Below are 25,163 nucleotides of genomic sequence, written 5' to 3'. Positions count from 1 at the left end.
ATTCTCTTCAGGCCATGCTGTACTTTTTGCATCTACTTAATGAAATTAATTCTTTCAGAAAGGAACTATAAATTACATGCTGTCTTTTTTTACAGCTATAATCAGCAGAAGAAAAAAAAAAAACAGCTTTAATAATTTTGCAGTATTCGTGGAGTGTCAGATCCACGCAGCTGCTGACTGGCATAAAGCCCAGGTGGGTGAATCATGCCCGTGGGCATCATATGACCTAGATACTATTTGGAAATCAGACGATTTTCAAAGTGCATGTGGTAGTTGCTCTTGTCACACAACCCATTCTGTCTAACTAAATGCACCGCAAAAATACATCACTTTTGGAGGTAATGCTGATGGAATCATTTTTTCCTTGAAATAAGACAATAGCCAACCCAAGAAACTGCAAAGACAAAGCTCTTAAATGATTACTGTCTGTCTTAGGAAGTGGGTTGCATAGTAAGTTTTTGTTTCAGTGTCTTATTCTTTTTCCTGTTACTACATGTACTGATGGGGTTTTTTAGGCATATGTGAAAGGATCACTTTTTCAAACAGAAGGTAGCTCCTAAAACTGTGTGCAAATAATGCATTGTCAACAACAGCAAAATTACTGCATCATCATCACTGATGGCAGCAAAGACAACACACCTTTTACTGTCTCCCTAAAAATTGCAAAGACAAATTCTGTTGTCAATGTAGAAGTGAAAGATGAAAATATTTTCCTCTGTCTTTCACCAAAAAAAACCTGCATGTCTTTGACCAGAGAACACCCGCAAGAGAGGCCCGATATTAAGTATTTGTTCAAAGAGAAATAAGATGTCTGAAATGATGTGTGGGAGAGGTCATTTCCTTACGAGTACTGCTCAAACCACTATGAATTCCCTCCTTGCACAGGTCAGAGCAAACCAACAAACTACATAGTGTCTGGGCCAGCCCTCTGGCCCTGAGGCCAAATGGCATCATCTGGCCAAGTCTATTAAACCCGTAGCCTCTTAGAGTGGCTGCATGCAAACTGTATGTCGGGAATGATCCCTGGCATGCTGTAACATCTAAATCATGGCCACAAATTGTTTGTGAGACTAGGTTAGCCTCGGCCAAAGCTGTCTGTGCCTGCAACCGTTCTTCTAAGAGTTTCACAGTACCAGAGAGCTTCACTGCTCAGGCCCAGGCCACGTACCAGCACACATGTATCTACACCAGTCTTCCAGTAGCCTGCACACTGGGCACAAGTTTAACTGCAACTTAGAATTAATCAGATCCCTAATATTTTACTGGTCACACCATAAGAATTCTCCCACAAACCCACATTTCCTAATCTCTCCTTTTTATTTTTATAAAACTAATTAAGATGTTGAAGTGAAATACATTGTTTTGTTCTCTAACCAGAAGCTTTGCAATTCTCCACACGACATCTGCATGAGTTATCAGCTGTGGACGTGCCAGCTGCATAAATGTAAACAAAATGCCCTGAAAGTTTTTAGCCAAACAAGTAGTATCTCCTCTGTAAACTGGAACAAGAGTATTAGGTACATTAAAAATCCTTTTAAATTACACCTATTTGTTTAAGATTGATGCTCAGAGCACCTGCCGCAACAGAGTCCAGCTGGTTATTCCCCAGGAAAACCACAGGACCTTTGTCCTCCTCTACAACTGGATCTGTGCCGCAGGAGTGCGTCAGCCTCACAATCCTGCCTGCAGCTCTCATCTGTGGTTACTCCGAGCTCTAAAAAATTCCAGCGTTCGACCACATGAAACACTGAGCAAAGACACCATGGCACAAAGAGCAGTGTCAGCTCTCCCTTCCTCACCAGCCTATACAGAGGATCCGAGCTCCTGTCAAGAGCCCAGTAGAGAAATACACATCCTCATTTGACAAACTATGGAGGTGGATACTTCAGTCCTCTTTATGAAAATTAGCCTTGTACCTTGCTACTTCTAAAGTTTCCAGAGTGTGACACAACTGAAAGGAACCTGAAAAGTGTATTCATATAATCACAGGTACCATGTTCAGAAAAACTCGGTTCGTGGTTTGGGAAGGCATCCACAAATTTTCCCACCACTTTGGGAAAGCATCTGTATTCTTACAGGATAGACTGCTTTAGCATCAAAATACTTTGGTTTTAATATGCTTCAGCACACCAGAAGGCACTGCGAGATATACCATCAAAATATATATCCATTGTGAAGTTTCAGAGGAAAACACACATCCCCCACTTAATTTTGTATTCCATAAAGAGACCGCAGCTTCCATACGCATCCTATTTATCTCATCTCAAACAGGCAATTAGATGTTGATTTTTTTAAATTTTCCTTGTAGTCATGAAAGATTATTAGCCATAAATACAACCAGAAACAAGCAACATCACCTCTTTTATTAAGCAGTGGCACTGACTTTGAAACAAAATCAGTGGCTCTTTACACAATGTGATCCTAATCTAACTTTAACATGGTGAAGAAAACTCTGATAGAGCTAACAGTCTACTACTATAATTCTATAATAAATTTTTCCCAATGAGGATGGTGAAACGCTGGCACAGGTTGCCCAGAGAGCTGGCAGATGCCCCATCCCTGGAAACATTCCAGGTCAGGTTGGACGGGGCTCTGAGCAACCTGGTCTAGTTGACAATGTCCCTGCTCATTGCAGGGAGGTTGGACTAGATGGCCTTGAAAGATCCCTTACAAACCAAACTATTCTATGATTCTATGATTTTGACATACAGAACTGCTAAAATGAGCTAATCACTTATTCAGTAGCTCAATTTACAAAGAAAGTCTATCGCAGCTAAAGTGTTCCAGTTTTCTCCCCTAGTTTTCATTTCTGTATACTGATTTGCAAGAGGAAGGATATACTTTCAGGCTACTTTGGAGAAACACTTCAAAGACAGGCTCAGGCCAGGCCAGGTGGGACCAGTGGAATTATCTGTTTTGACCTTCAGCATCCCTGAGTTACTTCCTCTTAGGAGTAAAGAGTTTCTTTGGATTTTTTTCTCCCTAAGCTCCATTCCTAAATTGATAATAACAGAGAATCTGCCAGTCTTTGAAAATTGTTCCCATAGTTAATCAATTGCCATCACTTAAAAAATTTGCTTTCTTCTGTTCAGAATTCACCTCGCTTCCAGCTTTCAGGTACGTTACTTTTTATACTTTTGGCTAGACTGAAAACTCTTCTGTTATAAGATTTCTGTTTCCCACACAACTAATATGGCGGGTGGGAAACAGATCTCCCAGCTAACCTGAACAGCGATCTCCAGTAAAAAGATAAATCCTACCACTCATTTAACAGCGGAATAAGGATGTTACCATCATAAATCATGTCCAGACTGCACCAGAAGTTTAGGAAAATCAGATCACATCCTCTATATCCAAAATTCCCTGGAAGCTTCTCATCGCTTCCAACAGGTCACAATTTCCTTCTTTTTCCCCCCCCTCTGTGCTTCTTGAACCTATTTTCAGAAGATCTTCTGTACTAGAAAGGCTTGCCTAGTGACAGCTGCTGAACCAGAGGAGCATATCATGTGGTCTCTCCATTACTAAATGGCAGCAGTATTTCATTATTCTATACTATTTTAACCAAGATAACTGCAAAAATCTCACTAGTCCAGGATTTATGTAACCCAGATAGGATAAATGAATGCTACTTTGACTACACTATAGGCAAGATGACTCAAGCGGCAGTATTAATAGGAACTGTGAAATAGCCATGATTAAAAAGAACTTCTCTGCCTTATTTCATTAGCCCAGTTAATATAAATGGGACATAGCAGACACGTTCTCAGTTTCTAATCCCTTCACAGTGCCTGCAGGCATGTTGCTGAGTGTCTGGTACCCACAAAGTGGACACAAGAGATTGGTCTTCTGCTCCGGACTCTAACCCCCACCTTCTGGAGATAAGGTGTTCCCTGGGCTTCAGTCCTCCTGCCTGCAAGCGGAGGGAATGACAGCAGGTACCGTTCAGGGAACTGACTGCTGAGTGAGATGTGTAGCACTGCCTGTCGTATGGTCTCTTCATCCTGCAACTGAAGGGATCGAAAGCCTAACCTGAACTGTCCGCTCATTGAGCACAGATCTCCAGAAAAAACAGCCTGCTTTCTAACACAAAGTCCCACCCCAAAATATATTCAGACCACACATGTGGAGAACAAGGCCTTATGATGAGTATGTTCAAAGCTGGCTTGTCAGACCACAAACACATTTTTGAAGTCTCACAATTAAAAAAAAAAAAAAAAAAAAACCCAGAATGCATGTCTAAGTTCACCTCAAAGGCTTGTTTCACAGACTGGCATATGTCTATCTAGACTTGTGCCTCAAGAGACAGATGGTCCTTCTGGCTCTCCTCCTTCTCTTTTAATCTGGTTACCCTTTCCTCACCTCTGCCCTTACTCCAGAACTGCAGCAGCCACGTTACCCACTCACTGACTCAGCTGAAAACTGAATGTATTGCATTTGGCAGAGGCACCTTTAGGGTGCAGTTTGATGATACAGCTAAGCAGATCTCACTGCTGGCTGTCACTGAGACAACACAACCTTCATTCCTCCTGCCAAGCAGCTCTTGCAGCTTTCCTTGCTCAAGCATAATGCAGGAACCAGGGGAACAAGGGAAGGAGTATCAATGTCAGCACCACAATCTCATAAGTTCATACCAGTAGCACCCTAAGATAATGGCTCAGCAGAAGCTGAAGCATGACCAGCTACAGGTATTTGAAATATGAACTGCATAAACAGCATTTGTGTTACATAAACACAAGCTTCAGCTCACTCCCACAACTGAAAATATCAAACGGGAGCCTCTGCCTTTACAAGTCATGCAAACATAGCCAAAGGGATTGTTGCAGTGTAAAATGCAGATGTAACATAGTTAGCGAGGAGGATTACTAAACTTACTTCTCATACAGATGAGGCTTCACACATACTCCCAGGTAATAAGGAGATACTATGCTCTAACAAAGAGATGCAAGCCCTAACCACATCAAACAAACAGAACTCTAAACAGTGTTAACTGCAAGCCTACACATACCTTCCTCAGAAAAGCAAGGAAGAGGCAATGCCACTCACAAACACAATAAGCAACATCTGTATTCTTTTTTTTCCATTTCTCCTGTGTTTCTGCTTTCATACAGAAGCAATGAAAAACAATCTCACACATTCACCAAGGCTGACATGCAAATCCTCATGGTCCTGTTATATTTGCAACCTGTAGCAACAGGGACTTCATGCCAAATTTCTTTCTTTGCCTGGCTTAGGAAGGAGAGCATAACTGACCCCGGCAATTTTTATTGCAGAGAGATGGTAGTGCTGTGACAGACCTTCACAAAGGTTCATATGATTAATTCATTGGTTTTGGCACAGGAAAAAACAACTCATCTATGTATGTAGGGAAAAAGGAGATGAAAAGCTGTGGTGAGGTGAAGGATGGTAATAAAGAAGAAATTTAAAAAATAAAAATAAAAACAAATTAGCATTACACAACTATTCCCAAAAGTAAAGTGGCTACCTGCCATAACAGATACCGCATTACACGTGATAGAAGGAAAATACAGTCTCCTCAGAACAGATCCTCAAAGGGCTAAAGACACCTTCAATGCTTCATCCTCAAGAAAAACTATACATTAATGTTTCAATATCCTAAAAACCAACCATGGAACTTTTAAATCTGAAAAGAAATATAAAAGTCCCTGAGCAGTGGCTACAGGCAGCCTGCACCGTCCTGGTCTCCTGCTAGCAGCAATCTCCTGCTTGCATACAGAGACATAATTAAGGACACGCCATATGAAATACTCTACTGAACTGGGAGGGCAATCTGTTCAGCTTTATGCACACAGGTTTGCAGGTCCCTGGTAGCTGCTGAGACACTGCTTAGCCAGGCAACCTGCACACCTTTACCTTTATGCAATATCTGTATGGGAACTTTGAAAGAGTCCAGTATTTAAGAAATGCAATTACAATTTGAGCCAGGTTTGGGTCTTAAAAGACTCCTAATCACAAGCACTCAGCAAAGGAAAATGTATTATTTTCTTCTTCTTCTATAAAGCTACAGGAGACAGTAAACCGGTCCATGCCCAATGCCTACTAACCTCCTATTTTCCTTGTCAGATGTTGCACAAAGATAAAATTAATTTAAGTCTACTTCTGTGTATGTACATCTCTTACAAGCTGAAAGGAAAAGTTTCTTATTTAACTTAGTTTGTAAGAAACCATTGTTCTCTGTGCAAGTAACAAGGTAACACTCAGAAACACGAAGGAGTCTTTAGCAAGTACAAATACATCTATCACTGAGCAAAACAACAGATGATGGGAGTTCGCTATGGGGTTTATTTGGTATTATTTCAGTGAGCATAAAGGGAGAAGGAGAGAAAGATATGGAGCAAACAGAAAAAGGGGAAAGAACAAGAAAGGAAAAAGAGAAAGTTCTACAGAAATATCAGCTACAGGTAGGGCCATGCAGGGTGCCTTTGAGCTGTGTGCAGCTGAGAAAGCCTCTCAAGTCACTCCCAAGCCTACTTTTCAATTCTTCTGTATTTCAGGAAACAAGACTTGCCAATGATGGACACAAATGAAGTAAGGGATTCTATCATCATTTTCTTCTTGCAGTAGGAAAAATGTGTTCCTACAGAGTTGAAAACGCACTTGCATGTGAGAATCTGATGGACTGGAAGAAATCAGATGCTATGAGACCCAAATCTTGGCTCATTACTTCCCGTCAAAAGAAGAGGAATACCATTGAAGCTGGATCTATCTTCCAATAATGACATGAATTTGTAGTCTGTTGCATCAATGTGAAACCAAAAAATCAGCAATGCTTGTGGTAATAAAAATTGACTAAAACAAAGTGAAACTTGAAAGACTTTGCAATGGGAACTGAACCAGAACTTCGAAGCCCCACCGAGTGTACAGACAGGCAGCTCCAAATCAGAGACCTTGACAGACCAGCAGCCAGAGGACTCCATGCAGACTGAGAAATGTAGCGAGAGGATTCTCAGCCCAGCCTAGCAAGCAGCAGGTGACTGCCAGACTGAAGGTCAGGATGTGCTGTTAGTTGGTCTAGTAGCGAAACTTGCAAAACCTACTGCCAGTTTGGATCGTAACCTACAGCAAGAACTCCATTCTGTGGAATTACACTATCCTGAAAACTTTTACATTTCTATTTGACAAAATGCACACTGAAAATTATATTTGTGCTACAGATACAGAATCTCTCCTAGGCCTTGGTATTTTCTTGTGAGGGCACTGTGAAAGCATACTGGTTCTTCTTCAGCTGTGCCTCTAGCTAAAACAGAAGGCAGATTACCAGAGCATGCTGGTAACTTGGTTTGCTTTTAAAAATGTCTCAGGCAACAGTGAGCCAAGAAGTTTCAAACTTATTAGAATTATGTTATAGGACTTTTTTATTTTTTTTAACCAAGGCTGGGAATCCTAGTGGCTGGCACAAAAGACAAGACATACTTTGAGCAGCCTGGAAGATTTCAGGGATTCATAAAGCACATTCTCAGCTATCAAAAACTTCTTCTGATGGAACCATCCTACAGGACTAGAATAATTCATCTCAAAAGACTTAACAATTCAAGCCTAGCTGGCAGCAAACTTCTTTCAATAGATAGATGTTTTTGTTTGTAATTTACCGTATGTTTCAGTAATTCAAGAGAGTAATTAAAAAGAAAGTGTTACTTTCATGCATTTTCCAACAGAAAACCTCTCAAAGTTGCCAGAGAATAATTTAAATCTCCGGTTTAGCATTCTACATTGAACTCCTCCTCCTGCTATTCTCTTTTGTCAAAGTGGCATATTTATAGCAAGTATTTTGCATCATGAAAGAAACCCTTTCAACAAGCAACATCTATCTTACTTTTCAAAATGTATACTACACACAAATACAACTGTGATAACTGCAACCTTTATTAATTCAGCTACTCTTTAGTATCTCCTAATTAATGCAAGTTGTTCTCTGATCTCCATGCTATATTACCTTTATTCATATGTTTATTTCTTTTGATTTCTGTAAGTTATTTGATTCTGAAGAATATCCTTTGCTTCCCAGTAAAGTTCCAGTTCAGCAAAGTAGTCGAGAACTGTGAAGTTATGAACTATTGGAAACTCCGTCCTTAGTCCTGCAGTGATGAACAGAAAACTGAATCTCACAGTTCCTCCTGCAGAGTTAGGAGAGCAAGGAATTGTTTGGTGTCTTGCACATGGAAGTCCAATACTGCTACAGCTGAAAATCTGCAGAGATTTAAGAGATATCAGTTCATGAATGTGAATCAAGCTTTCTTGGTAGAATAATGATTTTGTGGAGAGAAGGAAAACGTAGTAACTATAGTTTGTTTCTTTATTTTCTTAAAATGTGTTAATGTGTTAAATATTTGGTAATTGTTTGAAGTTCACTGCAATAGCATTGAAGGGAGCAGTTTTATAAGCAGGTTTTGGAAAGTAAGCAAATGCTAGAATACTCGTATGAGTCAGCAGTGTGCCCTGGCAGCCAAGAGGGCAAACCACATCCTGGGTGCATCAAACACAGCATAACCAGCCAGTCAAAAGGGGCATTATCCCGCTGTATTCAGCGTTGGCGCGGCCTCACCTTGAAAACTGTGTGCAGTTCCAGGACCCACAATTTAAGAAGGATGTTAATTAAGGTCCTTGAATGCATCCAGAGGAGGGCAACAAAGCTGGTGAAAGGGCTGGGAGGAATGTGCTATGAGGAGCAGCTGAGGACTTTGGGCTTGTCTAATTTGCAGAAAAGGAGGCTGAGGGGTGACCTCAATACTCTCCACAGCTTCCTGAGGAGGGGAGGTGGAGAGGGAGGTGCTGAGCTCTTCTCCCTGGTATCCGGTGACAGGACACGTGGGAACGGTTCAAAGCTTCACCAGGGAAGGTTTAGACTGGACATTAGAAAGCACTTCTTTACGAGAGGGTAGTCAAACACTAGACCAGGCTTCCTAGAGGGGTGGTCGATGCCCCAAGCCTGTCAGTGTTTAAGAGGCATTTGGACACTGCCCTTAATAACATGCTTTAACTTTTGATCACCCCTGACTTGGTCAGGCAGTTGGACTAGATGATCGCTGTAGGTCCCTTCCAACTGAAATATTCTATTCTATTCTATACTATTCTATTCTACTCTAAATTCTGCAAAGAAAAAAAAAGTTTAAAAACAAAAAATCCCTCTAACAAGACATTCACACACACTTCCTATTATCTAACATGTTTATCACCTAGACTTTTAAGATGAAAACACAAAATTGCCTTTTTTTTTTGTGACGTAGTGAGTCAGTGGAGCACTGAAAGTGTTGTGAACTAGCTCTGTTCATTTATCAGTCACGCTGTTTTATAACAACGAATAAAGCATCCCCGGCTGTATTTTCTGTACTTACTGCAAAGGAGATATAATAGCAAATTTCTTGGCACTAAAAAAATAGGTCATGTTTCTTCCTTTTCATTAGCTTTAAGCGTCAAAACCCAGTGGCATAGGAATATTTATCTATTACAATGGATAAAAACACCTAGCAGCGTATGAGACATAATAAGCAATTAGCTCTGTTTCATCTGGGTCAGGTCTCAGTTCTATGAGCTCAAGATGTAAGTCCCATTGGACACCTCCTACCCTACCCTTGAGGCTGCACCCTCTGTATGTTGTCACTCAGGTCCCAACTGCATCCAACTGCAGCTCCAGCTGTTTCTGAAACTAGAGCTAGTTAATGAAGAATGTGGAGTGATGAGATGCCACATGCGGCAGAGTGTCCTGGCAGTATGGTTACGAAGAGACTTTAAGGCAAGCTCCAGGACTACAGTACTGCCTAGCCCAGCAGTGGCATCCAGGGTTTCATGGAGAACCCTGCTGCCACATAAACACAAGGTCACATCCATATTTCTCCCACACAGCTACTAATTCCCATCCATGAATTTGACAGAATGATTGGACACTTGGAAAAAAACATCTAGCCTTTCCCTAAGAAGGAATATGCTTGCATTAATTTGTTTTCTAATCCTGAACGATCAGAGATATTATGATTCCAAAATGCTCCAAAGAATTTGAAAAACAAGTTTGAAATAAAGCTGTCAGTACTTTCACTATTCTCTCCTGACAGCTACTATCCACACAGCAGAGATGTGTCATTCGGCCAACTGCAGATATACACAGTTCTGATAATGCACTTCAAAATAACACCAGTAACAGCAGTGCTAGTCACTCGGAATTTGTTATGCTAAGTTTTTACAGGTATTTACAGGTTTTCAGAGCAGTATATGAAATAGCAACAGAAAATGCATTTGTGGCTCTACACAAATGTCAGATTTCAGATAAAATTGGACTGTATTACTGCAAAGTTCTATCAGTGTGTTTTTGTAAGGCTAGGATGACAGATTTTGTTGATATCATTCCCTAAGCTGGGGCTAACTGGCACTGCTATCGTTCAGATCAATAACAGAATTACCTTTGACTCAACTGAGAGCAGAATGAGGCTTCTAACTTTATTAACAAATGTCAATGTTCCTTCTCTTTCAACAAATGCAACTATATCTCTGTAATTTGTGTGTTCTTGCGGATCTGTATGTGCAAATTACCTATTCTTTTATACTTCTGCAGGCCCATTGCTTAATGACTAGCTGCATCCCCAAACACAGCAGCCATCTGATTACTATCCCATAAACTGCAGACACATCTCGTGTAAGATCAACAGGAGTCACCTCCACATAGCCAAAGGTATGGCTGAATACCATACTGAACAAACCCATAGATTTTTCAGTCTCCCCTGGGGCCTGATGCTGGGAACGTCTACTAGAAAACAGACCTTGCTGCAGGCAAGCCAGTCTCACTGATGAGGAGGGCACTGCTTGCACACCAGGGCCTTCAAGGCAGCCGTCTTCTCTGATGAAAGGCTAGTTTTGTATCTCCTTTCTAACTAATTTTAGCTTCCTAGCAGGTTCCTACTGAAGAATATGATGCTATCTAAATCCTTCAATTGCCACTCCTGTCTCTGCTTCTGTATAAACATACCAGATCACTCAATTAGAGATGCTTCAGGAAGATTGTCTGACCTTATGAGATGCAGATCCAGATCAACGGTTTAATACATACTTGAATTGTGTTTCTTTAAGAGTAGACAGGGATGATAATTTCACCAACCCTGCAGCAATGTAATCACAGGTTTCAGTTGCTGATGATCTATTGTTCATCAGATCAAAGGAAGCTTTCTTTCAAATGAAGACACACAAAATTCACTTCCCTTCTCTGAAAAACACAGACCCCAATTCTATGATTAAGAAACCAGTCTTCAATTGATTTGTAATGTTACTATTAAATTGTTCCAAATAATCACTCAAAAAGGTTTTAATAGCACAGATAATACTTGATACTATCCTCCGCAGGATGACAATGTCAGGAAATAAAACAAATTTGTGAAAGTTGTGATGGAATGTCCACAATTAAATTCTGATTAATTTTTTTTCTGAGTCACGTTCTCTTGCTTCAGCTGGGATCTATCCATTGAATTCAGAGGACCCATGTTACACAGCAGATTGGTGAAAAGGATCACAACAGGCCATATCTCCTAGCATGTGAAGGTAAACAAAGTTCTGTCTTTTTGTAAAAGCGTAAAAAGCAAAATGCCAACAGGAAAAATTTATCAGCATGTGTCAAGGGAACATACACAATCACATGTTTTGACTTGTATTTAATATGGAGTACAAGTTCATGGTTTCAGGACTCTGCCTACAAACAAAAGCTCTGACAGTAACCCTGCTGGTAGAGTTTGCAGCAGAACAATCCCATGGAAGGGGACACTCAGAAAGCCAGAAACTGTGGTGGTTTAAGGCTTTGTCACAAGCAGAAGCTTGCTACCCTCCTCTTGCTAAAAGTTCTCACCCCTACAGCAGTAGCATAACTAGACATGTCCCGGTCCTGCAGATGCTCAGTTTCACAGTCCAACACATTACAAGCCTGTCTTCAGCACCCATGAAGGCAAACACATAAGGCTGCAACTGAAGAGGCTAGAATGCTGGTACGTGTTCTGTCCTAGAGCTCTGCAACAGGCACAAGAGCAACTTTGAAGTTACCATGGGATCGAATGCACCCTCGGTAAGTCTGCAGATGACACCAAGCTGAGTCGTACAGTTGACACAACTCAGGGATAGGATGCCATCCAGAGAGACCTGGACAAGAGCGAGGCATGGACCTGTGTGAACCTCATGAGGTTCAGCAAGGCCAAGTCCTGCACCTGGGTCGGGGCAACCCGCCGTATCAATACAGGCTGGGGGACAAAGGGATTGAGAGCAGCCCTGTCGAGAAGGACTTGGGGGTACTGGTGGATGAAAAGCTGGACACGAGCCGGCAATGTGCACTTGCAGCCAGAAGGCCAACCACTTCCTGGGCTGCCTCAAAGGAAGTGTGACCGGCAGGTCGAGGGAGGTGATTCTGCCCCTCTGCTCTACTCTGGTGAGACCCCACCTGGAGTCCTGCGTCCAGCGCTGGTTGTTCAGCACAAGAAAGACACGGACCTGTTGGAGCGGGGCCAGAGGAGGCCACAAAAATGATCAGAGGGATGGAACACTTCTCCTCTGAGGACAGGCTGAGAGAGTTGGGGTTGTTCAGCCTGGAGAAGAGAAGGCTCCAGGGAGACCTTATTGCAGCCTTCCAGTACTTAAAGGGGCCTAGAAGAAAGATGGGGACAGACCTTTTAGCAGGGCCTATAGCGATAGGACAAGGAGTAACGGTTTTAAACTAAAAGAGAGCAGATTTAGATTAGATCTAAGGAAGAAATTTTTCCCAGTGAGGGTGGTGAAACACCGGCACAGGTTGCCCAGAGAGGTGGTAGATGCCCCATCCCTGTAAACATTCCAGGTCAGGTTGGACAGGGCTCTGAGCAACCTGATCTAGTTGCAGATGTCCCTGCTCGTTGCAGGGGGGTTGGACTAGATGACCTTAAAACAACCCTTCCAACCCAAACTATTCTATGATTCTATGAAACTGCCACCACCAGCCCTGTCAGAGCTCTCAGGTAAAAATCTTCATAACATTGTTTACACTGATGTTAACTTTTTCCCAGGTAGGAATGGAAATATTTATGCCACTCTATGTCCCCATTAGCCAGCACATTTGTATTGGTGGATACCTTACATTGTTATAACTATTTTGATGTTTTGTAAGCACCTCATTGTCTGAAATAAGCTACATAAGTAAAGCTCTTAAGTGCAGCCAGACACATAGAATAACAGAGATAGCTGAGCAAGCACCATGATTTTAGCACTCTAGCTTAGACAGAAGACAGACATCCATGGTTACAATTCCCTATGTCCAACTCCTCAAATAAAGGAGCAGTCATTTTTGACAGGGCTCCGACAGATGCTGGCATATATTGAGGCACTTTATTTCTCTTCTGAGTATGCAAAAATCAGCAGTTTATTTTTACCGAGTGATAATCAGCATCTGTTGATGATTCCAAGGTTAAGAAACATACACACACATATACACAGGTATAAATATACATAACATATACACACACTATATAAAAATCTACCTCAATATATATATGTATGCAAAAATATATATGTGAATATAAATCTACATATGTATATTCAAACAAAAGGCAGATTCATACATTTGCAAAGGTCACTCCCAGGCATTAACTTCTGCAAGTTTATTCCTTGCAATAACATGAGAAACATCTTGCAGTTTTCCACATTGTCTTACTAGGAATGGTGGGGATTATCAATAACAATGCTGTTATTGATGATTAACATGAGCCACTGAACAACCTGTGTCTCCTAAGGGCTTCTCATCATAAATCAGCTAGCAAGTCAGTTACTCCCTTTCCTCTGTGCCAAATTCAATTATTTTATAGTGAAGTACAATATTAAATTTAGACTAAATAAGCTTGTTTACTGTTGTAAAACCCAGCTGTTTTTCTCTTCCCCCACCAATGAAATAGAAATAACTTGTTTCAAGAAGGTTCCTCATCTCTATAGCTCTTATCACGCCAAAAGAAGGATATCCCCATGCTTTGACTCAGCCCCTTCAGAGTGGTGATAAATAACTCTTACAGTAAAGTAGGACATCTGAATGCAGGGACTGCCACAGCCTTGAACAGAAGTATCAAGAGATTTCACCCCAAAATACTTTACAGATAGAGGCCTAAAGCCCAAGACAGACAAGAAGGCAGGTGTTGTATCCATGCTCTCTTGCTGTGAGACAAATAATGAGTTGCCTGCACTATGTTTGTATCTCAGTCACCCTTTCCTCCCAGTCAAAGTACCTGAAGTTCAGCAAGTTTGAGTCATTCTTTGAAAGATCAGGTCACCCCTTGCTCACCTACATGAGTCCCACTGAAATGAATCTGATGTCTGTTTTTAAAAATGAGAGTCAACAGTGACTTAGGTTTCTGAATTGACTCCATCTGCCCATCCAACAGGTGCTGACTAAACAACATAACAACCCCAGAAGAGAAGATTAAGGAAACAGTCTCATGGCTACCGAGGAACTCCGAAGCTCTTCCAAGATACTGCAGCTAACTGCAGACTGTTTCCACTGACAGTCACAGGTAAGAAACACTACCACCACTTCTGCATTTCCCCTCACCGTGCCAAGAAGAAAATCCACCAGCTTAAGAGACTTGCAAATGTTAACTATCTTCTGTAAAACTTATCAAACTCTAAGCTGGTAAAAAACACTGACATACTGGCACATGATCACAGTTTTGGACACAGTAGATTTCGAGTAAGAATAGGCTCCAAGGACTAGAGCATTTCTGTGTTCATTATTATTCTTATCAAGCTTTCACACTGCAAGCAAAATAAAGATTGTAGTATTTCATTCTGGAGAGAGTCCCTTAGGAGGCCAGCACCTGAGGCTGCAAGTGAGGAAACTGTTGCCCTTCGTGTATTTGCTAGTAAAATGATACAGTCTATGTTACCGGCTTAGTGACAATTTTTTATCTCCAAGCTGAACTCAGACTGCTAAGGACAAAAGTCATCCTGATTTTATACAATAAGGAACTTCCTTAAATGCTGACTACTCTTCCACAAATCCTAACTGCTTCTACATTTCCCTCTTTGGATAAATAGAAATGTCTGAAATAATTAAACTGGGAGATGCATTGTACAGAAGAGTACCAGGGCAACTAAAACATGGCATTCTAGATTTAATGTTTTGCTTTCATTTTAATTAAAATCAAAAGCATTCATATAGCAAGTGAAATGGACTTATTGAACAGTATACTTCACCTTTGACAAGACTATTAGAACCCAAATATTCAATGTATCAGTTAGAATACAGAAATTTTTTTTAAGCTCTTACAGGTACTAAGAAAAGTGATTTATTCTGAATAAATATTGCCCCATTACATAGGCAAGCTTGTTTTCTGGGCTTTATAACTATCAGATAACATCAACCAGTACACTTTGACATTTACTGGTATGTCTTCACTATTTCCTGAATTTTATCTATAGATCCTTAAATTTTAAAAATGGGGAAGTGTTCAGGAATAGAAGAGAGACATAACTTTGCAAGAGCTGATTATTTGCTTCTAGCCTCACTGTCCACCAGAATGGTGGAAATTCAGGAAACTCAGTTTTCTTGCCTAGAATGTGGCCTGTAAGTCATGCAATGGGTACTTACTTGCTATGGTTTGCCCAAGGACAGAGGCTTAGGACTCCAATACAACCATTCTACCCATAATCAAGTTCTTTCATTTTAGGCAGAAGATTATATCCTGAGATTCATTTCTCCTTACTGCTAATGAGGACATGTTGTGTTTGCAGACAGTACTCGAGCAATTCAAAGTTGGAGCCAGCAGCATTGTACAGTTTACATACATGAATAAAAACATTTAGAACAATACACATGCTTGACGTTCTGAACCTTTCACACAACACAAGACACCATTTAGATTTAATGGTAAGCATGGAAACCACCTGGCTTGGATGAAATCCCAGTTGGTCAATTAAGACATTTTCACTAATATCAACAAGCTTTGGATCACATTTTACACGAATTTACTACACTAGGCACACATCCCAGTAAATGACTGCAGATCACAGGATTCACATTAGTCCAGCAGTGACTTGAATTCAACAGGCTTTTTTAATACCTCTTTTCACAAAGATACTTAGCTCCCAAAGAAAAAAAAATACTAATGTTCTGCTGCTTAGCATATTTTGCCCACGTAAGACTTCCTGAAAAAAAAAATCTAGAGGGGAAGTGAGTAGTTGACCTAGGTTTACAGAAGAATAGCTGCACAAATTTTGGGAAAGCAGTTCTGTGATGTCCAAATGTAATAGAATTCAATTCATTGTCTCCTGGCTGAGAGACCTTTGTAGTGACAAGAAACCAGACACCAAGCCAGGAATAGGCTGCATATGGAAAACATGCTGCTTTCAGTTTGAATTCACCAGATTAAAGTTGCCGGTACCAACAGCTCCAGGTCAGCAGGACTGAAGCTAAGCAGTTGCAGTGATCTACTGTGTTACAGCATGTGAGCTGCCTGCTTTGCCCCTCCAATGGAGTTCGTCTCTGCAAGAGCAATGTTGGCAGAGAATAATGTGACAAGGACAGCTATAGATGTGGCAGTTTGTATGTTGATGTACTAGCACCAGACAACACAACGGGGACAACCAAAGACTGGCATTTGCTTCATTCCCTGCCTTTCCTCCTGGCTTGTACTCTATAGAAAACAAACAGGTGAGTTATGCACCCAAATTAATTTTAATTTCATAAAACAACATGGAAGACAAAAGTAATCCAAAAGTCATTTGTAGCAATAAATTGCATACAAGTTAATTATTACTTCTTTTTTTTTTCATTATTGTAATCAAATTCAGTTACATGTGACCTCCTGTGATCACTGACACTATGACCAGGGTTAGGAAAATGAATTTCCAGGCTTTGATGACATGGGTGGACGATTAAGGAGAACAGGTCACCATCTGTGAAGTATGACCATTCAGGGACTTGCACTTTGACACTGCTGTGCTCTATAGAAAAACAGAGGGGAAAAGGCTTCTTAAAATGAACAAGTTGCCTTTTATTACTCATTTTATTCTTTCTAACCCATGTGAATGGGTTTTGTGTGTTCAAAAAACATGTACACGTGGCACTTCAGGACATGGTTTAGTGGGCATGGTGGTGTTGGGTTGACGGATGGATTTGCTGATCTTAAGAGGTCTTTTCCAACCTTAATGATTCTATGATTCTATGAATATATTCATAATAGAGAGCTAAATCTTTAATGAAAATGTCACTATATAGTTGTTAAGAGACATTGAACCATATGCCTGTACAAAGCATATCAGCAAATGGAGAGTCAAAACACACACTCCAAACAGTCAGAACAATACATCCTTCGAAGTTTTATTACACCAACAATTGTAATCAAAGGTCAGTAACAATACTACTGTTCATGACACTATGTAGTCTAAAGCATGTTCTTCAAGGTAGCATTATTTCTGACATAATCTATCTGCCCAGAAGAAATGTAAATATTTGAAAAGCGCTAGAGCACACAAGAATGGTGCAACAGTTAGGTACTGAATGCCATACACAGATGGTCTAAATTCCACCTGTATCTTTGTGGCTAGGGTTCTCACTCGGCTCCTGCCTCAACACGTTCATTAAATTATCTGAACCACTGTTCAGAGCTTTTAGTTCTCTCCACCACAAGGCAGAAGGATGTAAGTACAATGTAGGCTGCTTTCGAATACAAACGTGAGAGCTAGATCCACAGAGGGTCCTTAGGGTGAAAAACAGCTAAAGCCTTCAGCGTTGACCTCCCTGTCTCTCAGAATTCAGAGCCATGAGCGAAGGCTCTCAGGCCCCCTCTGCCACATGAATCCTGCAAAACAGGACTGACAGAAGTCAGCAAAGATGACTATGAGCCAGCTGACCTGACAATAAGTAACTTGAGGAAGGATGAGGGAACTAATTCTGTCAAAGGCACTAGATCCAGAAAGTCCCCAGATCTCTCCTACAGGCACGATATAATTGCTAAGGTCCAAGACACGGATAAATATGACGTCCTGTGACTGAACAAGGATCCAACTTTTCTTCCAGCATCACTGCTGTTGCTACAGCACTACTCTATAGACGCACCACTGTCTTGACCAAGTAAAGTGACACAGTACGATGTTCATGTGAGATTCATAAATCAGGCTTTGAGTATTCAATCTAACACATGTATCCTCAGCATGCTGACAGATGTTAGACAATGTTGTGGTTATGCATTTAAAACATTGCTATTTTCCAAGTAAACATTGAAGGATCACTTCTAATTTTAAAGATTATTGTCTCATTTCTGAAAAGCTAATTTACCTGCTGCTATGATCTGATTGTACAAACTCCTAATATTAAAAAATCATTATAATGCTTATAATTTGCAAAGCTTAGTATTTTATATCATGGGTAGTTGAATTTCCGTAAATCACATGCAACACGTTGTAAATCCCTCCAAATGATGACCATAAATAATACAGTTTTCACAAAAAGCACTCGTATCACTCAACAAAATCACTTTCAGTTTTGACTGTTGCGCTTTGGAGGTGCAGAGATGTAAAAAAAACTGTTACATGGTGGATATTCTAGAAGTGACATATTCTAAGTTAGTTTATTGCACACCTCTCAACAAGAAGTACATTATTCCTGAAATTGCTATGAGAAATGTTGAGTTACAATGACTTTGTGCAAACAAGGGTGGAGTTGGAATTCATCATTATCACTAGGAGACAAGCTTAGCCTTAAGTATGTTAGCATTGTATTTGTCTTCATTACATTACCCAACACCATGTGAACCAAACAAACATGACTACAATTATTCTGACATTCTGATGTTTTATACTGTGATTTAAAGTCATTCCAGGAAACAAAAAATACAACTCATTTGACCTCTATAATAAGCTCAAACAAAAGCAGAGCTTTAGCTTCATAAAACCAATATTTGCTATAGAAACAATTTAACTATAACTCCACCTATCTTATGAAGCTTCCTAGTAAAAAATCTGTAATTCTCTTCAGTAGCAAGAGTCAAAGTCCAAGTTCTTGTCATTTAAACAAGCCTATTCAGGTTGGTGCTGTTCCTCCCCAAACCCTCCTGTCCCCCTAAACACATTCTCCTGGAGAATGTGGCTGAACAGCACTTGCCCTTGTACACTAAATGGAATTCATTTCAGTTGTGTTTTTCACATCTTGCGAACACACAAAAATTTCAGTGGGAAACTGTTTTCACATCTCTCACTGGTCAAAGGAGACTCTACCTGCTGTTCCATTATTTCAGTAACTCCCCATTATTTCAGATTAACAGATGAAGCTCCAAGGCAATAAACGATTACCACAGAGGAGAAAGTACAAGTGAGACAGCTGTTTGAAGTTTCTCCATTATTTGAAAGCTCTTCAGTGTCATTCCCCTTTACCTGATCTTCAGTCCTCTGACTGCAAGAGGGCTGATGTCTCCTCTGGTTTGGCATTTCTAGAAAACTGTAGAAACTCCAGGCATAAAGTTACTTAGCTCATACTACCAGTTTCCTGTCAAAGGTAGAGCTGCTTTAAAACACTGGAAACCTTTTAACTGAGTCAATACATAGTATGGTAGCACAAGTGTAAATTTTTATTGATAGACTGGAAAATGGGAAACAGATTAGTCACCTTCGAATGATTTGGTGAAAAACGAGGGCATCAACTATTTCCTGACAACAGTGAAGCACTGCCGAGGGAGAAAAGTAAACGCTAATTGTAAAGTAGCCTTTCTCCTAAGCACAAAAGAGCACGGATTGTCCTTATCAGGGAGGAGTAGCAAAGCCTGCCTCCCCAGTCCTACAAAGCAGTGCTTGGAATTCAAGACACAGCTTACCAACAAGTAGAAAATTCAGGTCAGAAAAAGCAGGAGACAGTAAGGCGTGTAGAAACATGCCTGCCTGCCTGTTCAGAGGCTGCCCATTGTGATTCGGTTTCATCTGCTTAATGCATGCTTAAAACAACACGAGGTTATTTAGAGATGTACACATAGACACAATGCCTCTCTCCTCCCTTCCCACAAGAAGGTTTCGGGAACTTGTCTACAGCATCCCTAACAGGATAAATCCACAGCCCAGCTTCCGTAAACACTGAAGATTAGTGTTTCCAATCAAGCAACAACTACGGTTTGGGATCTGTGAGCATTTTTAAGCTCATGAGGCATTTATATTCACAAGTTTTATTTAAAAAAAAAAAACAACAAAAAATAGTTGCTACCATTAATCTCTCAGGGGTCTAAGAACCTCCAAATGTAAGATGCTTCAGGGAGAAGTCCAAGATGAAACGGAGGTAAGGTTCAAGTTATTCTTGGCTCCTTCTCATCTACTCCAATTATTTCCTTTTCTCATTCTCCAGAATGACCCCCAAAACATTTTATGCAGTGAACTCTTAGAATTACACATGACTATTACATATTTTTATCTTCTTTAGCACTAAAGAAATTACACCAAGTATCAGGATGAATAAACATTTTTAAAGTTTCCAGGGAAAGTTATATTTATGCAAACTGAAGCCTTTACTGACTACACGACCAGTGTATTTCTCAGGAATGTTTCAGCCAAATGCCTATCATTTGACCTGGGTATTCTGAAGATTTCAAAAGGAGTCATACAGAAAGAGTTTAGCTCATTATATTTGCTAGGTAATATCATCTCTTTCACCAGTTAACATAAGGAAATTGTTGCATATTATATTTATTTAAACAAATCACCGTCTTCACCCCTCCCTCTATGCAAACTCAAACCAGTCTTATTCCAGGCACAAAGAGGAAAGGGGACTGAGAAATGCCCCTGCTTTAGCAGCACACTGCTGGTGAGGTTACAAAAAACCCAAAAGCTTAGTATAGAGACTAGACAAGCTTTTCATTTCAAAATAACAAGTAATTTAACAAAATACCTCCAGTGAAATTAGGAAAGGGAATCATGTCACTATGACATTGCTTTTAGTTTATCAGCAAATATTACATATAGAAGTTTTCAGTCAACTACAGCAGGTCAGATACTAATCTCAGCCACATCCACTCTCAAAAGCACCTAGCCTACAATTTGACTCAAGCTGACTCCAGGTGGAAATTAAACCATGGATTCTAACACTGTTTTTAGCAGGCGACAGTGAGATATATCAGGGGTACTCATTTCTCTAGACAGGGAAATTATCCCATCTCATGAATTGCACGATATCCCAAACATAGCTGACATAGTTGTGCTGAAGGCTGGAGGAGATGACAAGGAATTACATGACTCAAAACATTTTTTGTTTCTCTCACTAATATTTACTTCTAGGAGGATGAAAATATGTTTAAAACTTCCCTGCTTAGAGATGTGCAATACAGTAACCACCCTTTTCTCCAGATGCGGATTCCCACATAAGCTGCTGATAGTAGTTTTGTCTCTGTCATTTTCCTCAATCACTTAGCCCTTATCTATGAACACCCTCTGCAAAGCCCACAGAAAAAAAACCTCGATGATGCAACACTGAGCACAGCAGGAACCTAGCCTATAACGAAGGTTCCTAAATGCTGTGATAACACAGAGGAAGAAAAACTGACAGAAAAGAGATGTCACAGCTCTGGTCCTGTGTAACAGTACCTTCAATCACTATCTGTTCTTCTCTGGCTAGATTGTACTCAGATGTACTGCTGTCTATATGAAGAAAGTTGACTGTCCCCAGTATGCAAACTGTCATTCCATATTATAATATGATCTTCTTGTTGTCCAACCCAGAAAAAAGACAGCAAGTGAACCAATGTGCAAATAAATTGCTCGTCAACCTCAGACTTGGTTTGCTGGGTTAATAGATGGTGAGGAGAGTTACATTGCTGCTGCTAACGGGATACATACCTTGCAGGCAGAGACAGGGAAAGGAGAGGGCAGAATCAAAAACTCCCAACAATAACCTATTTGCAGGCGGGTCAGAACAGGAGATATGGGTGAGCTAATTACATGGGCCTTTTCCGCCCCTTCAACAAAACCAAAATATAAAACTACACATTATTGTTCAGGCTATGAGGCATGAAACAGAAACTAAACCTAGAAATACTAAGCTACCACAGCATGAACCAACTGCCCATGTGGGGAAGGAGATGTTTCTGTTATGAATGCTTGATGAACTTGGATTATAGAGTTCTGAAGACACTCTGTGTTTACTCAGTCGGCTACTGAAATGGATAATTAATTTTTATTAGCTGTAATGCAGCCACTAAGCATTTTGAACACTTCATGCCAAAACGTATCAGAACACATACGTGTCACTATGGCACTGAACTGAAAACAAGTATCGCGCAGTAAAAGGCTGAAGGAAGTGAACACACAATAAACCTTCAGATGAGAAAATACCGGGCTACATCCTTCTGCAACGCAAAAACGCTGCTGCCTTCACTGCTGAAGCATAAAGAATAGCAATTATATCTAAATCCTTCTGACATTTCTCATTAAAGAACAAATTCAGTAGAACACTTACGCTCAGACTGCCTTATCAGAAATTGGAGCTCTCACTTTATATGAAAATATGGAAATTCATAGGTCACATGCGTAATTAATGTAACAAGAGAAAGCTGTAACAGCTTCAGTTAAGCACAGGGACGCAGAGATGCCATTCAAAACCGAGTTTGAAAGGCGCTGTACCTTTTCCAGAGTATCTGTGAATGCAGAGAGGTGCTACTGGCCTGAAGTTTGTCTCCAGGCTCTTCGTTTATTTATTTTTTAAGACTGCAGTAGTTGGCGGGCACCGAGGCACCGCGCCTGAGCGGATTCAGGCGGCCCGCCCCGCCCCAAGGCGCGGAACCCCCTTCCCCAGCAGGCACGTTTAGCCCACCTTAATCACCTTCAAGACCCTTTAAACACACCCAATATTTGCTCCCTACAAAGCGGTTTCAGGGGGGCTTGGTTTGCCGCAGGCAATTTAGGAGCAAGTTCAGCTTTGGCAGCCTTTCGCGGGGGGGCGGGGGGAGATAGTTGTTCTTTCTCCCCTCATTGCACACGCGACCCCGGCAAACTCAGACCCGCGCCCACCACAGCCTGCCGACCCTCAGCTCCATGTCGGCGTGCGGGGCCAGGTCTCGGAGCCGAGGGCAGGCTCGGAAACCGCGGGGACGGCGACCGGCGGCTGACAAACACCGGGCAGCTTCGCCCCGCGCTGTCCCCTGCTCCCGAGGCTGAGCCCTGGCCGCGGCGGCCCCGCGCCCCGTTCCTCTCTCTTCTGGCCGTGCCGCTCGCCCCGACTCACCGCCACCGAGCCCGAGGAGGAGGCGACGAAGACGCGGATCACCATCTTCACTTCATGAGCCGCGCCGCCACCGTGGCTACGGGACCGGACGGGACGGGGCAGCGAGGCTGCGGGGACGCCGCTCACGAAGCCGCCCCGCTCCGCCCCGCCGCCGCTCTCCGCAGCGCCCCCTCCCCCGCGGCAGCAGCCCCTCTCGGGCGAGCCAGGTCCGGCCGCTCGCTGACAGGAGGCAGGCGAGAACGGCGAGAGGCGGGAAAGGTGGGGGCGGCGCGCAGGGGCCGACGGGTGCTGTAGTTCGCCGCAGGCGGGGGACAGACCGCCCTTCGTCGCGCTTCACGGGGAAAACCGAGCCAGGCCGGCAGTCTGCGTGCTGCAGGCGGCCTTGCCCCCAACGCCCAGGGCTGTCACAGTGCCACCGTTGGCGTCTGAGAGGCTGAGAAGGGGCGTGTGCCACCCTCCAGGTGCGCTGTCTGCAGGTCAAAGCGGCCCCAGCGCATGGCGAACAAAGCGCTTCAATTCAGCCCGTCTGCCATCAAGGCTGCTCCTCCCTGACAGCTCGGCCTGCCTGGCTGCTGCCGGCACTCCTGCCTCGTGGGGAGCCACCATCTCTGCTCTGCCGGGCCCCAGGCCAGCCCTGCTGGCCACCATTTACAGCGGCAAAGGGGTAGAAAATGGCGCTGCTCTGGACAGACCACACAGGCGCTTTCCTGTCAGGGCAGGCAAAAGGGACAACGCAAGGGAGGTAGGCCACTGGGCGAGAGGGCTCTCCTAGCCCGCAGGTCTCAAAGAAGTTAAACAGCGCTGCCTGTTTTCACTCCCTGGTGTAGATGTACAGTTCTCAATATTGTCAGCCTGTGGAACAGATGTTATTAATCAACAGCATAAGCAGATAACCCCCAAATACCCCTTCATCAGTCAGCGCATCTGCAAGTAGCTGAGGGGAGTCCCCACGTCCCTCATCAGCTTTCGGGTCTGCGAGGACACGGCCTGTCTTTACTTAGAGGCTCAGAACCACATAGCTGGCAGCTTTATATGGGTTACTACAGCCATGACCCTCGTCCTCTCACTTCCCTACACGCAGCCAGATGGTTACTCATTCCCTCTGTCTAAACTCTTCCCACCATTTCACCCTGACGGAGGAGTGCGTGGTGGCAGCCACCTTCACACCTTTGCATTGCCGCCATCCTCAGTGAACGTCCGCCATCCCGACTGAGTGCAGACCTCGACTCGCTGCCAAATACGTCCTTAAAGCTTTCTTTACATTTTCTTATTGATTGATTTATTTTGAAATCCTGCTGGTCTTGTGGAAGGTACCTAGCAAGAGCCATAAAAAATAATAAGGATGCTCAGTGCTCATTTTGAGCTTGATTTATGTCTTGTGGAAGTCATTGGGAGGCTTTCCACTGACTTCACTGTCCTTTGGAGTGGAGCTCAATATCAGCAATATAAAGTCCAATCCAGTAATGCTAATTCAGATACCAATCTTGCAAAGATTTATAGCAGTGCATTACTTTGCTTTCATGCAAGTGCTTGTTGAAAACAAAATAAATATCGTCGGAGTAAACTTAGGTACAAAGGTTAAGATTTTCTGGCTTCAGTGCTCCTGTCTTCAGTTGAGTGTTACTCTCACTGTGGGAACCACAAACCAGTGACCAGCAAGTGTTTACTGGTTAATGGTTGCTGAATGACCACCAAAAGGACCAAAGGAAGCAAACTTTTTTTATGTTGGTTTGTAAAGTAACTCTGGGCAACTTGTTAAAACTCTGTGATAGGTGAGTAATTATAGGAATTTGATGGAAAATCCCCATTCCCTTTCTCAGTGAATTTCCTTCACACTTCAGGATTATTTCTGACAATATATTTTCCTGTCTTTCTCTAAATTTTCTTTAAAAGGTTGAGATGTTTACTACCAATTACTTCCCTATTTACTCCCTACTAGAAAATACTGGTTTTAATATTCTAGTTTGGCCAT

The 25,163-nt window shown here is 42.0% G+C and overlaps 1 protein-coding gene across 1 annotated transcript in view; it reads right to left on the bottom strand.

The window, feature by feature from the left end:
* SH3BGRL2 (SH3 domain binding glutamate rich protein like 2) overlaps window positions 1–23,462 on the bottom strand; it is a gene marked incomplete at its 3' end in the record, with an annotated part of 41,814 nt that extends 18,352 nt beyond the window's left edge. Inside the window, exon 1 of the mRNA XM_081998255.1 lies at window positions 23,192–23,462. Within this exon, the coding sequence (XP_081854381.1) occupies window positions 23,192–23,236 (45 nt within the window). The 5' untranslated portion in view covers window positions 23,237–23,462. The remainder of the gene's footprint in view (window positions 1–23,191) is intronic.
* Window positions 23,463–25,163: the final 1,701 nt, after the last annotated feature.

The sequence above is a fragment of the Phaethon aethereus genome (genome assembly GCF_964289735.1).
Source record: "Phaethon aethereus genome assembly, chromosome: 3".
In the NCBI taxonomy this organism is placed as follows: domain Eukaryota; kingdom Metazoa; phylum Chordata; class Aves; order Phaethontiformes; family Phaethontidae; genus Phaethon; species Phaethon aethereus.
Note: the sequence above shows the minus strand (reverse complement) of the source record. Positions and strands in the feature narration are given on the sequence as shown.